This window comes from Lepisosteus oculatus, chromosome 6, assembly GCF_040954835.1.
Source record: "Lepisosteus oculatus isolate fLepOcu1 chromosome 6, fLepOcu1.hap2, whole genome shotgun sequence".
NCBI lineage: Eukaryota > Metazoa > Chordata > Actinopteri > Semionotiformes > Lepisosteidae > Lepisosteus > Lepisosteus oculatus.
In genome coordinates this window covers 44,823,293-44,839,893 of record NC_090701.1, presented here as the reverse complement: position 1 = coordinate 44,839,893, position 16,601 = coordinate 44,823,293, and the positions used below count along the sequence as shown (strand labels likewise).

At 50.3% G+C, this 16,601-nt stretch overlaps 1 protein-coding gene across 2 annotated transcripts; it reads left to right on the top strand.

Moving 5' to 3' along the window:
• Window positions 1–1,680: 1,680 nt before the first annotated feature.
• On the top strand, window positions 1,681–16,046 carry LOC102689441 (prostaglandin D2 receptor 2). Of its 2 annotated transcripts, XM_069191459.1 has the most exons (3): window positions 1,681–1,762; window positions 11,265–12,487; window positions 15,162–16,046. In XM_069191459.1, exon 2 carries the CDS (start codon window positions 11,278–11,280, stop codon window positions 12,472–12,474), a length of 1,197 nt encoding a protein of 398 aa, XP_069047560.1. In that variant the 5' UTR covers window positions 1,681–1,762; window positions 11,265–11,277; the 3' UTR covers window positions 12,475–12,487; window positions 15,162–16,046. The 2 variants fall into 2 exon arrangements, with proteins under 2 accessions (XP_069047560.1, XP_006643172.2); XM_006643109.3 differs by lacking the exon at window positions 15,162–16,046 and having other exon boundaries at window positions 11,265–12,530.
• Window positions 16,047–16,601: the final 555 nt, after the last annotated feature.

Here is a 16,601-nt window from a genome sequence, read left to right as displayed (position 1 = left end):
TCCACTCCAAGATTTACACTGCTCTCAGACACACTCCCACTGCACAGCGGTCTGATCCACTCCAGGATTTACACTGCTCTCAGACACACTCCCACTGCACAGCGGTCTGATCCACTCCAGGATTTACACTGCTCTCAGACACACTCCCACTGCACAGCGGTCTGATCCGCTCCAGGATTTACACTGATCTCAGACAGACTCCCACTGCACAGCGGTCTGATCCGCTCCAGGCTTTACACTGCTCTCAGACACACTCCCACTGCACAGCGGTCTGATCCACTCCAGGATTTACACTGCTCTCAGACAGACTCCCACTGCACAGCGGTCTGATCCGCTCCAGGATTTACACTGCTCTCAGACACACTCCCACTGCACAGCGGTCTGATCCACTCCAGGCTTTACACTGCTCCCAGACACACTCCCACTGCACAGCGGTCTGATCCACTCCTGGATTTACACTGCTCTCAGACACACTCCCACTGCACAGCAGTCTGATCCGCTCCAGGATTTACACTGCTCTCAGACACACTCCCACTGCACAGCGGTCTGATCCACTCCAGGCTTTACACTGATCTCAGACACACTCCCACTGCACAGCGGTCTGATCCACTCCAGGATTTACACTGCTCTCAGACACACTCTTACTGCACAGCGGTCTGATCCGCTCCAGGATTTACACTGCTCTCAGACACACTCCCACTGCACAGCGGTCTGATCCACTCCAGGATTTACACTGCTCTCCCACTCTCCCACTGTCCCTGGATTCAAAGGGCTTCCCTGGCCACCTGTGGCGACATCAACACGCTGGGTCGGAGATTCCCGGTGTTCCCACCCCAGCTGTGTCCAGCTCCTGCTCCCGCGGTCCTGGGGATCAGTCACTCTCTCCCTCCTCATTCCCCACTGTCCCGGCGTGCTCTCGCCGACAGTACCGAGCGGTTCGGGGGGCAGTCGGGGCTGGGGACCCCTGGCTCAGTCTCATGACAGCGGGGGCGCGGCACTCGGCACGGGCGCGTCAGGCGGGGGTCTGTGCGCTTTATAAACCCTCATTGCCCCCCGCTCGCGCGCACGCGGGAACGGCTCCGCCGCGAGGACACAGCGCCGGTCGCGGGGACAGAGACCCCGATAACAACCCCCCAGCAGTCATCTGAGGGAATGTAGGAGGAAAGTGGGGCACCAGGAGGAAAACCCGCACAGATACAGACGGAACATGGAGACTCCACGGAGAGCCACCTCGCACGCTTCAGCCGAACGGTAAAGGTAAAAAAAAACAAAAAAACACCTGCAAACCCAGACATCATGACGAAACGTGGTCAAATCTGGCAGCAGGCGAGGTTTTTCAGACCTGTAAACTACAGCCCGCGGTGGAAAATTAGCGTGCTCCGGTGCGATGTGGTGACTCTGGGCCGATAAGGCGCAAAACATCACGGTGAGGCAGTGAACTTCCGATGCGCACTTTCAGCGCGTTATCGGCGCCCAGGACTGAAAACACACCTCGTATCTCACGGGTGAGATTCCGCGAGGCGTGAATTAGCGTGACGAGCTGCCAGTAACCCTCCCTCGCGGTCTCTCTCTCATTCTGCAGAGAGCGACTCAAAATCAGCTCCGGAGCGCAGGACAGTAAGGCGAGACTGCGAGAGAGACGACAACCTTCAATTATTATTATTATTATTATTATTATTATTAATCTTACAAGAGCTCGACCTCCACGCCGCGAGGAACCGGTTGAAGGGTCTTTTCGATTCTCTCCTGCCCACGGACTCGGGTAAGAAGTACCACCCGCGCGTGTCCGTGGACCCCGGTCAGCCCGGGGCGGTCCCGTCACGGGGCGGGACGGGCGAACCGCGGGCTCCTCGGGGGAACTGGGAGGTCGACAGGTCGCGCGGCGTCTCGGGTTGCTGTTCAGTCCCCGGCGGGGCGACACGGGGCGAGGAGCGGGGTGGAGCGGATAATGACTGCCGCTCCCTGCGACGGGTACCTGGCGGTGGAATTATCTCATTTGGCACCGACACATTAACCTCAGCCTCCGATCCTCGGCAGAGTGAGAGTCGTGTGTGTGGCAGCGCCCACCCGAGCTGTCAGATACCCCCCCAGATAACCCGTGGTCTGCCAGGTCAGGGCGGAGGCTGGCGCTCCAGGGTGCCGGTGCGACTCCCGCCCGTGGGAGTCCTTCTCTGTGGAGCCTGCATGTCGCCTCCTGTGTGTGTGTGTGTGTGTGGGGGGTCTCCTGAGGTGTCTTCCCTCAGACGAGCCTATGTCTCCAGCTGGAGTCTCTCCATTGCTGCTGTGCCCCAGGTTTGGGCACGGTATTGCCAAGCCCAGCCAGGATGGGCTCTGCGTGCCCTGAGAGGGGATGGGTGCAGTGAAACGAGCTCGAATGGACTGTAACGAAGTGTGCCGCAGGCCCACTCTCAGTGTGCAGGGCTCAGCTCAGCGCAGGCGCGGTCAGGGCCCCAGCGCACCGCGTACGCTCTGCCGCAGGGAGAACTGGGACACCATTCCAGACCAAGTGTAGACACAGCAGGGCAAGCGCCGAGCCAGAACAGGCTGGAGTCAGGAAAAGACTGAGACGCATAGTCGGGATACCAACACAGAACTGAAATCAAAGGATGTTGTGTTAACATTTTGTAATAAATTAGTAAGGTCTCTCTTAGACTGCTGTGTATGTTTCTGAACTACACTAACAGACTGAAGGAACTGAGTCTCTTTAGTCTGAAGGGAGTGTCCCACACTGACAGGCTGAAGGAACTGAGTCTCTTTAGTCCAAAGGGAGTGTCCCACACTGACAGGCTGAAGGAACCAAGTCTCTTTAGTCCGAAGGGAGTGTCCCACACTGACAGGCTGAAGGAACTTAGTCTCTTCAGTCTGGAACAAAGATGGCCATAGGATTTGTAAACATCACAGAAGTGTATAGGAAACTGAGAAGAGGAAGTACATCTTTACACAAAGGTTGGTGGAAGTGTGGAACATTTCTTTCCATAAATATCTGTATGAGATCCTGGAGTCAATTAACTCCTAATTACCAAATGAACCTCCCCTTGTTTGTGGTCTGTCTTATGTTCTAGATCATGGACCTCAAACTCATTTTTAAGGGGGGCCAAACTAAAAACATTTAATCGTGTTGCGGACCACACATGCAGAGATAAGTACTGATTACAGTTCTGTTAGACATTTTTCCACATATGCAAGTGAATGTAGCCTATACAAAGTATTGCTTCAGTATTCCTCTATTGAAGAATATGGTTGAGCATTTTTCATAAAAGAAAATGTATTCAAGATAAAAATTAGATCACACATTTTAGGTAATTTTTGGCAATGTAACTATATTGCACAAAAAGAGTTGAAATACATTAATTGAAATGAATAAAAACAAACAAACACAAATAAGGATGGGTCTACATCACAAACTGCTAGCCGACTGTAGTAGTTCAGGTGGGGAGCTGCGTCAGCGTGCGTAGGCAGCAAAGGAACAAGTAATAGGTTTATTCCATGCTGAAAAGAGAAGAAAGAAAACACAACGTTTCGGCCGTGGAAACACACCTGAAGAAGGCTCCACGGCCGAAATGTTGTGTTTTCTTTCTTCTCTTTTCAGCCTGGAAGAAACCTATTACCTGTTAGCCTCCTGTTGCTTTGCCAAGCCAGAAACCTGAGCTCTTTTCTTTGATGCAAGAAAAGTCTAACCCGGGCATAAAATCCTGAAGCGCAACGTGAATATGTAATACATTCGGTCGCTTTCTCTGCAAGCTGCTCTTGTAGGTCGTTAGCAATCTCGTCCACTGGAATAGCCATCGTACTTCTAGTGAGAGTCCCTGTCTCTAGACACACGGCTTCACTGACTTTCACCAGGCAAGGCTTTAGAGAACCGCCCTCTCAGAACGGTCTCCCTGATTTAGCCATTTCTTCAGCCATGTTAAAACTTGCCTTCCCTGCTGCTACAGTTTGGGATTTGGCTTTTATAAAACAGACTCTGCTGATAATCAAGTTCCCCTTTGAAGTCGTTTTTCTTTCCCCTTTCCACAGTATGTATGCCCTCGTGTTTTTCTCAGTGCTTTGTCTGGTAATGGCGCCTCCTGTTAAACTCTTTTGTAACGGCCACAGTCTCCTGGCATTTTAGACACAACGAGTTTCCCCTGTGTTCAACGAACAGGTTTCCCCTCTCCCTCCTCTCCCACCCTCTCTGGCTACTTTTCTTCTCTTCGACATCGTCTTTCTCGCTAGCCATCACCACAGTTCCGCACAAGATGATGGCGGTTTTTCTACTACTAGATTCACGGTGAGATCTGTGGAAACGTGGCCAATCGAATTAGTTTTGCTCCTGGGGGGGGACATTAATACCCAGTTGTTGTGTGATGCGATTGGCTCTCGGGAATTGGAGTTCTTGCTGGAGAGGGGAAAAGTCTTGCAAGGACAGGACTGGATTAAAACGGATTGCGGGCCGCGCGAGTGCACCGCGTGTTCTGGATCACTGCGAGGCTGCTCCGGTTTGTCGCTAGCGAGCTCAGTATCAGTGTGCATGTGGGCGAGCGAGTCTCCCCCCTCAGAGCCACTGACACGGCCTGCAGAGACAGCGCTCACTGCATCTGCAAAACAGCGGTGACAAGATTGGACCATCGCGACAGCAGTTCACATTTCCTGTGTGACGGGGGTTCGAGAAATCGAAGAGACAGAAGCGCGCACACGCTCTCTCTCGTACAGGAAGTCATGGGGGGTATGAGCATCTTTCTGAATGAGCGAGCCTGCAGCTCGTTAACTGCGTGCTGTGGCCGAAGGGTGGGATACGAGGCCGGTCAGTGCCTCAAACCTTAAACACGAGGTCGGACGAACCCCTTTAATATCTGCGGTTTCCACTTAAAAACCGTGCATCACCTCTCAAAGAACAACACTGTCAATCCTGAGGGACCCCAGTGGTCTTCACAAAAGAAGGAGATCCTGCACCCTTCACCCCTTACTGATATGCAGCCCCACTACACACAGAACAGGGCAGCAGAGAGGAACCAGGGGGATTGTGGGATTACAGAGTGTAGTTTAGTCAGGACTCTGAGGTTAACACTCATCCCTAGTGTCTTTAATGCCCAAGTAGTCAGGACCTCAGTTTAATGTCAGATCTGTAGGATGGCACCTCAGACTGCACAGTGAAATTGTGCTCCGGGGGCAGAGTGCCAACTACTGGTCCTCGGAAGGGAAATCTGGAAGAAGCTGCCCAGACGATGCCCAGGCTTCCTTCAAGAAACAGTTAGATGAGATACTGCTTTCAGGTCAGGAGACACCTCTTTACACAGAGGGTGGTGGGAGTCTGAAACAAGCTGCCCAGCCTTATTGTTGAAGCTTCTTTCAGGAAACAGCTGGATGAGATCCTGAGATCAGCTAATGGTCCAGTGGGGCTGAACAGCCTCCTCTCCATTCTAACAGGTTGGACGTTCTCGTGTTCAGCCCGCATCCTGATTTCCTGGGAACGTCTCCCCCCATCCCAGGACTGACTTTCGGGGGTCTGACGGTCAGGCTGCGGGGCAAACAGTCGCTCGAGTCTGGATGACAGGAGGAGGAGAACTGGCGGGATAGAGAGATGGGAGCAGGAAATGGTTATAACCGAGTTACACAACAGGAAGTCAGCATCTGTGCGCTATCAGGGTCGCAGATAGGGATCTATCTCTAGTGCAGCAGACCTGCCTCTTCTTATCTGAGCTCCGAGACAACATTAACTGCTCCTCCGATCAGACTCTTGCTGCACCAGCAACAATGCAGTTGTGGTCAGGCACAATGCAGGAGGTTCAGGATCTGATAAGACGAGTCAAATCAGTAAAAACCCAAAAAGGCAAAAGCAAGGTTACCTGTTACTCTCTGTAACTGGGACTGAGATCTGTTGTCTGCAGGGGTGGATTAAGGTGATCAGAGGCCGCACCGATCCCAATTACCAGAAAAAAAGCGGAGAGAAAATACTGTAATAATTCAGTGACGCATTCGGAATAAGAGCCTGCTACCGCCGATTCAAACGGAATATGACGCGGCACACACAGGGAACACGCACACACAGTGCCGTAGCCTGTAAAGTAATGTAAGTGTAGCCAATCAATCAGCTTCCCAGCCAGTCTGTGCGCTGGCTCGTCGTCGTGAGCGGCGAGGGTGTGGTCTGCGCCCGGGCTAGAGTTAGCCGCAGTTCGCCTGTCGACCGCGGCTGTTGTACTGTAGCAGTGGCCGCAACGTCAGCCGTAAACTCGGGTTCGGGGTCTGGCTCAGGCTGAGTGGATCACGATCCAGCAGACTTGAGATAACCAGTTGACCTGGGGGTCTTTTTAAGTAGATCCTGATCTCCTAACTGCTGGGCTTTTCGGTTTTGCGCCCCCACTACCATTATTGTAAGTAACACTGACACGGGTTGTGCGAGTGCGGTGACAGCACCGCCCTGTACTCTCCTGCGCATCACAGGCATGTTGGCCAGCTGGGCGAGCGAGAGTTTTCCCTAGCTTGGCTGGCAAGGTCCCCGCTGATCGACGCTGGAGACCCGGGTTCGAGCCCCTGTGGTGAGGGTACAAGCCTGCGAACCGGAACCTGCTGTGATGTTTTCTATCACACGTTTTGAGGCTAGCCACCGTAAACGTGCACCAGAGATGACACAGCAGTGATATAAAATCCACCAAAGTTAATTTGAACTGCGAACACATTGCATCTAACCAATCGTCCATTCACAAATCATTCAACGTTTTTATGCACCAATGGGGGCCCACAGGTCCGTTACAACAATAAAACAAAACAATTCTGGCCAATCAGGGGCCCCTGATCAATCTGGGCTCCTAGGCTACAGAACCCAGCCTGTTCGTTAATCTGCCCCAAATTGTCTGAACCAGGACAAGAGAGAGAAAGAGAGAGACTTGAGGTTGATACTGCAGTACAGTACAGTAACACTGCACTGAGAGAGAGGGGTTAATACAGTACAGACACTCTGACTGGACACTCCAGTACATTAACACTGCACTGGGAGAGAGGGGTTAATACAGTACAGACACACTGACTGGACACTACAGGACATTAACACTGCACTGAGAGAAAGGGGTTAATACAGACACTGGACACTCAGTAATAAACATGCACAACAGGACAGGAGACACAGTGGGAGAGAGGAGACAACAGAGTAATAAACACACACAACAGGAAGGGAGACAGAGAGACAGATGAAATATAAGCCCTCAGTAGTAAATGAGACTCAGTAAAGAGAGTCATGCAGAGAGAGAGAGGAGATGGAAAGACTGGAGCTGTTTCTTTCTTTACATGAGCAGGCACACAGTAGTCAATTGTTTCCACTTCTAACCACACAGACCTGCTCAGCACTGGGAGTGATCAGAGCAGTGATACCACACAGCAGATTTCCATATGGAAATACCTCACACATCCAACGGGTACACAATAACAGGGAGCAGCAGCCCGAGATGGATAATTAACAGAGATCCAGGAACAGTTTTATTAAACAATACGGCAGATTATAAGGTGTACTGTACAGTACCCTCTCCCTGTGATCTGTCAGCCCCTCTCACTCCCTCCACTCTGTCCTGTATTAATCCCTCTCTCTGTATTATCTCTATTACCCCCCTGGCTGGCTCATTAACAGAGATATTGAACATTATTGATCAGCAAAATCAAGGAGCTGATCGTTGATTTCAGGAAACTGCAAACCGGACATGCCCCTATCCACATCAACGGGACTGAAGTGGAAAGGGTCAGTAACTTTAAATTCCTTGGCGTCCATATCACCGAGGACTTCACATGGTCTCTCAACACCCCTGGTCTGATCAAGAAAGCGCAACAGCGCCTGTACTTCCATAGACGGTTGAAGAAGGCTAAGATATGTCCCCAGATCCTCACTACCTTTTACAGATGCACTACAGAAAGCACACTGACAGGCTGCATCACAGTGTGGTATGGCAACTGCAGTGCTGCTGACCGCAAAGCCCTACAGCGGGTGGTGAAAACTGCCCAGTCCATCACTGGGGTTGCTCTCCCATCTATCCAGGACATTTATGACAGACGGTGCTTGAGGAAAGCTCTAAGCATCATCAAAGACCCTACACACCCCAGCTACAGACTGTATGACTCTCTACCATCTGGAAAAAGGTACCAGAGCATTCAGGCCCCGACTACCAGACTCGGAGACAGTTTTTACCCCTGCACTATCAAACTATCAAACTCCCAGCCTCTCTCACTCTCACCTCACCTCTCACTTATGATCTGAACCTCACAGTGCCTTCTTACTTACCAAAAACTCACACATTGAAATCTACCTCTACCTTACACGTCAAAGGCTCACTCCCATAATTTCTATCCTTTATTTCATTCTGCTGATGCATGGTTTTGCACATAACCTGTTACCTTTTTGTTGTTTTGCACATTGCCTGTTGTTGTTTTTGCACATTGCCTGTTGTTTTTTTTTTCACACTGCCTGTTGTCTCTGTCTTTCTTTTATTATACAATTGTATTGTTGTTGTTTTTTTGTACTACTTATGTCCGAGAGCTGGCTAAATAGCATTTCATTATACCATATACCTGTATATGAGTATAATGACAATAAACTTGAACTTGAACTTGAACTTGAGGAGCTCAGACTGTTCCCACAGCTCTGTTAGCTCACTGGTAGAGATATTGATCAGTGTTGGTCATGAGCTCTGACTGTTCCCACAGCTCTGTTAGCTCATTGATAGAGATATTGATCAGTGTTGATCAGGAGCTCAGACTGTTCCCACAGCTCTGTTAGCTCATTGATAGAGATATTGATCAGTGTTGGTCAGGAGCTCACCTTTTGGCTGGGATTACGACTTAGAGACCTCAGCATATACACCACTAACTAACCTGTCTCATGACAGTCTAAACCCAGTCCAGGTTTCCTGTTAGTGTGTAAGCAGTCCAATGCTTAGTGAATTCTGCTTCCCCGTTGCAAGCTCAGTATTAAAGATATTGAACAGTGCTGGTCTCAGGCTGCAGCCCTGTCTCAACCAAGACCTGAAGAAAGAATTCTGTCCTTTTGTTTCCAATTTTCATTGCACACTTGTTCTCTAAGTACATTGAGTCAATTACATCACAGACTTTATCTCCTACGCCACTTTGAAGAAGTTTGTAAAACAGTCTTTTGTGCCAGAATTGAGTCAAATGCTTTTATTGAAATCAATAAAGCAGGCAAATAGTCTTCCGTTGCCTTTTGATGGATATGTTTGTCCATAAGTGTGTGTAGGGTGGAAATGTGGTTGGATGTGTGGTGGTTTGGTAGGAAGCTGATCTGACATGGTGCTCAGTAGGGAAAGCCAGTGTCTGAGAATTTGTGATACTGTAGAAAACCTTCCCCACCTCAGTTTGTCTCCACACACACATGGATGGAGGGCCTTGTGTGTGCTCTTGACTCTCTCAGGGAGACACCCAGCCCTCAGCATGAGGCTGAAGTTTCAGCAGGGCTGGCTGCAGCTCTGAGCTGCTGTATCTCAGCGTCTCGTTGTTGACTCCATCTTGGCCACAGGCTTTGCGTGGTCTGAGGGCCTGGAGTTTGTCCAGTAGCTCCTGCTCTGGGACGGGGGAGTCTAAGGGGTTTTCGTCGGCGTTTATAGCCAGTTCCAGTTATTTTTAGTTTTTCCCATACTGTATGTGGCTTTGTTCTAATGCTACTGTATATGGGAACGTTTGGTCGAGACTTTTAAAATGGGGTTTCCAGAATGATCCATTTTGCGTGGCCAGTTCTTAGGGTTTTGATTTATTTCCACCTTTCCCAGAAGCCGATTAGGCTGATTGATTCTTTGATTCCTGAGAGCTGCCTGTGGTTCTTTATTTTCAAGGGTGTGTTTAGATTAATTTTTCCATCTAGCTTTATCTGAGGCTCAGATCTGTGTTGTGTAGGTTGTTATTTGAAGGTTTTTACAGCGCTTGTCTGATGTTTATGCAATCTCTACCAACCCAAAACACTTTCGATTTTGAGTGTTTTTTAGTATTATATTCTCTTTAATTGTGATGTCAAGGGTAATTTTCCAAATGTGTGATTTAAAATCTTTATTATTTCTGGATTTTCAGATCATTTAGTTCTCTCTCTGTGAAATGACCAAATTCTCTGTGCTGTATTAACCCCTCTCTCTCTGTGCTGTATTAACCCCTCTATCTGTGCTGTATTAACCCCTCTCTCTCTGTGCTGTATTAACCCCTCTCTCTCTGTGCTGTATTAACCCCTCTATCTGTGCTGTATTAACCCCCTCTCTCTGTGCTGTATTAACCCCTCTGTCTGTGCTGTATTAACCCCTCTCTCTCTGAGCTGTATTAACCCCTCTATCTGTGCTGTATTAACCCCTCTCTCTCTGTGCTGTATTAACCCCTCTGTCTGTGCTGTATTAACCCCTCTCTCTCTGAGCTGTATTAACCCCTCTATCTGTGCTGTATTAACCCCCCTCTCTCTGTGCTGTATTAACCCCTCTCTCTCTGAGCTGTATTAACCCCTCTATCTGTGCTGTATTAACCCCTCTCTCTCTGTGCTGTATTAACCCCTCTGTCTGTGCTGTATTAACCCCTCTCTCTCTGAGCTGTATTAACCCCTCTATCTGTGCTGTATTAACCCCCCTCTCTCTGTGCTGTATTAACCCCTCTCTCTCTGTGCTGTATTAACCCCTCTCTCTCTGAGCTGTATTAACCCCTCTGTCTGTGCTGTATGAACCCCTCTCTCTCTGTGTGCTGTATTAACCCCTCTGTCTGTGCTGTATTAACCCCTCTCTCTCTGAGCTGTATTAACCCCTCTATCTGTGCTGTATTTAACCCCTCTCTCTCTGTGCTGTATTAACCCCTCTCTCTCTGTGCTGTATTAACCCCTCTCTCTCTGTGCTGTATTAACCCCCTCTCTCTGTGCTGTATTAACCCCTCTCTCTCTGAGCTGTATTAACCCCTCTGTCTGTGCTGTATTTAACCCCTCTCTCTCTGTGCTGTATTAACCCCCTCTCTCTGTGCTGTATTAACCCCTCTCTCTCTGAGCTGTATTAACCCCTCTGTCTGTGCTGTATTTAACCCCTCTCTCTCTGTGCTGATTTAACCCCTCTCTCTGTGCTGTATTAACCCCTCTCTCTCTGTGCTGTATTAACCCCTCTGTCTGTGCTGTATTAACCCCTCTCTCTCTGTGCTGTATTAACCCCTCTCTCTCTGAGCTGTATTAACCTCTCTCTCTGTGCTGTATTAACCCCTCTGTCTGTGCTGTATTAACCCCTCTCTCTCTGAGCTGTATTAACCCCTCTCTCTCCCTCTCCCTGTCTGTCTCTCCTCAGCTCTCCTGCTGCCATGTCTCAGCTGTCCTCCTTCAACCTGTCGGAGTTCTGCCCCCTGATCCGGGAGATGCTGAACCACTCCCGCAACAACGACACGCGGGTCAACCTGCCGGTGGTGGCGGTGCACGGGCTGGTGTCCGCCGTGGGCATCCTGGAGAACGCCCTCATCCTGTGGGTGGTGGGCTTCCGGATCCGGCGCACCGTGATCGCCGTGTGGGTGCTGAACCTGGCGCTGTCCGACTTCCTGGCCACCCTCACCCTGCCGCTGTTCACCCACTACCTGGCGTCCGCGCACAGCTGGGACCTGGGCCAGCGCCTGTGCCAGATCCAGTCCACCATCTTCTTCGTCAACATGTTCGTCAGCGGCTTCCTGCTGGCCTCCATCAGCCTGGACCGCTGCCTGCTGGTGCTGCGGCCCGTGTGGTGCCAGAACCACCGGTCCGTGTCAGCCGCCTGGAAGGTGTGCGCGGCGGTGTGGGCCGCGGCGGTGCTCAACAGCGTGCCGTACTCCGTCTTCCGCGCCGTGATCCCGCGGCAGGACGGGCGCCGGCTGTGCTACCACAACTTCGCCCTGCACGCGGCGCCGGGGCCGCTGGAGCGGACCTGCCGGCTGCGCCAGGACGCCACCGCCCTGTCCAAGTTCCTGCTGGCGTTCCTGATCCCGTTCTGCGTCATCGGCGGGAGCTACGCGCTGGTGAGCGTCCGGCTGCGCCAGCGCGAGCGCCGCAAGGGCCCCGCCCGCTTGTCCGCGCGCTTCTTCAAGCTGGTGGTGGCCGTCATCGTGGTCTTCCTCTGCTGCTGGGCGCCCTACCACGCCATGTGCCTGCTGGAGGTGATGGCGCACCGGTACCCGGCGCTGCGGCCCAAGGTGGAGATGGGGCTGCCCGTGGCCACCACCTTCTCCTTCCTCAACTGCGTGCTGAACCCCGTCCTCTACGTCTTCAGCTGCCCCGACTTCTGCCACCGCATCCGGCAGTCTCTGGCCGCCGTCCTGGAGGGGCTGCTGGTGGAGGACGAGGAGGGAGGCCCGTGGGGGGGCTCCGGGGGGGGCGCGAGGTTGAGCCAAGGCCAGAGGAGGAACACTCCCCACGCCCCCCTCCGGCCCCCCGGCTCGCTGGTCCTGTCCACCCAGGTGTCCGTCTGCGCCTACAGCTTCACGCACTGCAGTGGGAGCAGCAGCCAGGCCTCCTGTCCCACCAGCCCACTGTAGAGAGAGGAGACAGGTACATACAAGCACACTGACAGGTACAGGCACACTGACTGACAGGTACAGGCACACTGACTGACAGGTACAGGCACACTGACAGACAGGTACAGGCACACTGACAGGTACAGGCACACTGACTGACAGGTACAGGCACACTGACTGACAGGTACAGGCACACTGACAGACAGGTACAGGCACACTGACAGGTACAGGCACACTGACTGACAGGTACAGGCACACTGACAGACAGGTACAGGCACACTGACTGACAGGTACAGGCACACTGACTGACAGGTACAGGCACACTGACTGACAGGTACAGGCACACTGACTGACAGGTACAGGCACACTGACAGGTACAGGCACACTGACTGACAGGTACAGGCACACTGACTGACAGGTACAGGCACACTGACAGACAGGTACAGGCACACTGACTGACAGGTACAGGCACACTGACTGACAGGTACAGGCACACTGACAGACAGGTACAGGCACACTGACTGACAGGTACAGGCACACTGACAGGTACAGGCACACTGACTGACAGGTACATACAGGAACACTGACAGACAGGTACAGGCACACTGACTGACAGGTACAGGCACACTGACTTACAGGTACAGGCACACTGACAGACAGGTACAGGCACACTGACAGGTACAGGCACACTGACTGACAGGTACAGGCACACTGACTGACAGGTACAGGCACACTGACAGGTACAGGCTCACTGACTGACAGGTACAGGCACACTGACAGACAGGTACAGGCACACTGACAGGTACAGGAACACTGACAGACAGGTACAGGCACACTGACTGACAGGTACAGGCACACTGACAGGTACAGGCACACTGACTGACAGGTACAGGCACACTGACAGGTACAGGCACACTGACTGACAGGTACAGGCACACTGACAGGTACAGGCACACTGACTGACAGGTACAGGCACACTGACAGGTACAGGCACACTGACTGACAGGTACAGGCACACTCACAGGTACAGGCACACTGACAGGTACAGGCACACTGACTGACAGGTACAGGCACACTCACAGGTACAGGCACACTGACAGGTACAGGCACACTGACAGGTACAGGCACACTGACTGACAGGTACAGGCACACTGACAGGTACAGGCACACTGACTGACAGGTACAGGCACACTGACAGGTACAGGCACACTGACTGACAGGTACATACAGGAACACTGACTGACAGGTACAGGCACACTGACTGACAGGTACAGGCACACTGACAGGTACAGGCACACTGACAGACAGGTACAGGCACACTGACAGACAGGTACAGGCACACTGACTGACAGGTACAGGCACACTGACTGACAGGTACAGGAACACTGACAGACAGGTACAGGCACACTGACAGGTACAGGCACACTGACTGACAGGTACAGGCACACTGACTGACAGGTACAGGAACACTGACAGACAGGTACAGGCACACTGACAGACAGGTACACACACACTGACAGGTACGGGCACAGAGGTATACACACACAGACACACTGACAGACATACTTACTGACACCAACAGATGGACAAGCTGACAGACAGGCACACAAACAGGCAGAAAAAGGTCCTGTTCATCTGGATTACTGAAAGAGGAGAAGGGAGATATACCACATCCAAAAGAAACAGAAACTGTTTTTTTAACATTATGGGAATAACAAAGCTGGGAAGGCTGGGAACTGTGCTCTCAGTGACTGCTGGGAAGATAGCAGCTGGTATCTAAATTTGCCTGTATTTTCCATTTCTCGATGTTTCAACATCCAACATGCTAGAAAGCCAATCTAGTTGTGCTTCTCCATAAGTCAACAGCACAAAGCCCTCTTGAAGAGCCTCCATCCCCCTAACTGATGATAGGAAGGGATGGGAATGATGATAATGATGGGGAAGATGGTGGTGATGATGGTAGTGGGGATGAAAATGATGAGGATGATGCTGATGGTGGTAATGAGGATAATGAAGATAATGGGGATGAAGGTCAGGATGATGGGATGGTGATGGTAATGATGATGGTGGTGATGATGGTGATGAAGGTCACGATGATGATGGTGGTGATGTTGATAGAGGAGATGACGGTGATGCTGGATGTTATAGTGATAGTGATGATGATGATGTGATGAAGGTCATGATGATGGTGATGATGACAATGATGATGGGGTGGTGATGATGGTGATGACGTTGATAGGGGTGATGATGATGATGGTGATGATGATAGTAATGGGGGTGATTATGCTAGGGATGATCGTGATTATGGTGATGGTGATCAGGGTCATTATGGGAATGAAGATGATGATGATACTTGTGATGATTATGGGGATGATGATGATGGTTATGATGTAGATGATTATGGAAAAGATGACAATGGTAATGATGGGTGTTAGGGTGATTAAAATGAAGATTACAATAATGGGGATGATGAAGATGATTATAAGAAAGTAGATTTTGGATTACGGTGAAGGGAAAGATGATGGCGATGAAAGAGATTATGATCGAGGTGATGGGGATGGACATTATGGTGTTGGTGGTGATGATGATGAAGTGTTGACAGAAACATCATCTAGAATGCACTTTCTTGTATTTTATATGATAGAAGTTATACAAGTAAGAATTTGTTAGTATTCTGAGAGCAATCCTTCCTTTCTCCTTTCTCTCAGGAAAGGAAAGAGGAGCCTGCAGCCTGGAGATCAAAGCCCTTCTCCCAGTCTGGGATCAGAAACACTCTGTAAACAACAGCACACTTCTTTATTGTGACGCTGTCTGGGGTTGAATAAAATAAAGATCAAATGAAAAATCCTTTTTTTCTGACACTGGCCATGAGGCCATTTTAATTAACCAGCACACACAACTGTACCCCCGGTTACTTTCCTCTTCTCTCATCTCCTGTCCATCTCTGTCAGGCCCGGACTCAAAGGAGTCTCCCTCACTGACAGGTTGGAGAAACTGAGTCTCTTTAGTCTGAAAGGAGTGTTCCAACGATGACAGATTGAAGGGACTGAGTCTCTTTAGCCTGAAGGAAGTGTCCCACAATGACAGGCTGAAGGAACTGAGTCGCTTCAGTATGGAACAGAGAAGACTTACAAGTTGATCTGACCCAAGGATTCAAAATCCCCAAAGACTCAGACAATCTCAATCCACTGGACTTCTTCAGAATCAACACTGAAACACAAACCAGAGGACACAAATGAAAAGTACGTGGAAGTGCTTTTGAAACTGAGATCAGGAGAGGTTTTTTTTCTCAAGGAGAGGTGGGAGTGTAGAACAAGCTGCACAGCCGTGTTGCTGAAGATGAAACTGTGTTTTGTTTTTCTTCAAGAAACAGCTGGGTGGGGTACTTGGATCAATGAACTACTTGCTTCCAAGCAGGCTAGATGGGCTGAGTGCCCTCTTCGTGCTTGTAGCCTGTTTGTTTTCTTGTTTTCTTTACATGTAACAATTATAATGTTCCTCTCTTCTGCATTTGTACTCTGTATGTCTGCTCTGATTTACACACTGCTCCTAATGCACTGTAAATTGTTATTGATTAAATGTTGAATATAAAACCCAAAATGTGTGTGTACACAAGCCTAAAGCACAGAAGCCACAAGTACAATCTGTGAAGAAAATTAATAATATAGTAATAATAACATCAGTTTATTAACCATTTACAATTTCTTGCATTAGGAATTTGTCTTTTCACATACCCCAGCTTGCTCTCCATGAGACACACAGACAGGGAGAGAAGCTTGGGGTCAGAGCGCAGGGTCAGCCATTGTACAGCACTGCTGGAGCAGTTGGGGTGAAGGGCCTTGCTCAGGGGCCCAATGGAGTATGATTCCTCTGCCAGCTGCAGGATTTGAACCAGCACCCTTCCAGCTACAGGCACAGAGCCTTAGCCACAGAGCCACCACTCTGCCCCGAAGGAAATTTAAAGGAAATTGCTTAAATGTGAGCATTGAATACACAGAACTAAAAACACAAGACACAAGACACAAAGCTAACATGTAAAGATCTGAAATAGAATAAAGAAAACCACCTGACTTCAACCTCTGCCTACTAGATCCCTAATGCTGACCACTCCCAAGCACAGTGCATGGACATAGGCCACAGTAACTAAT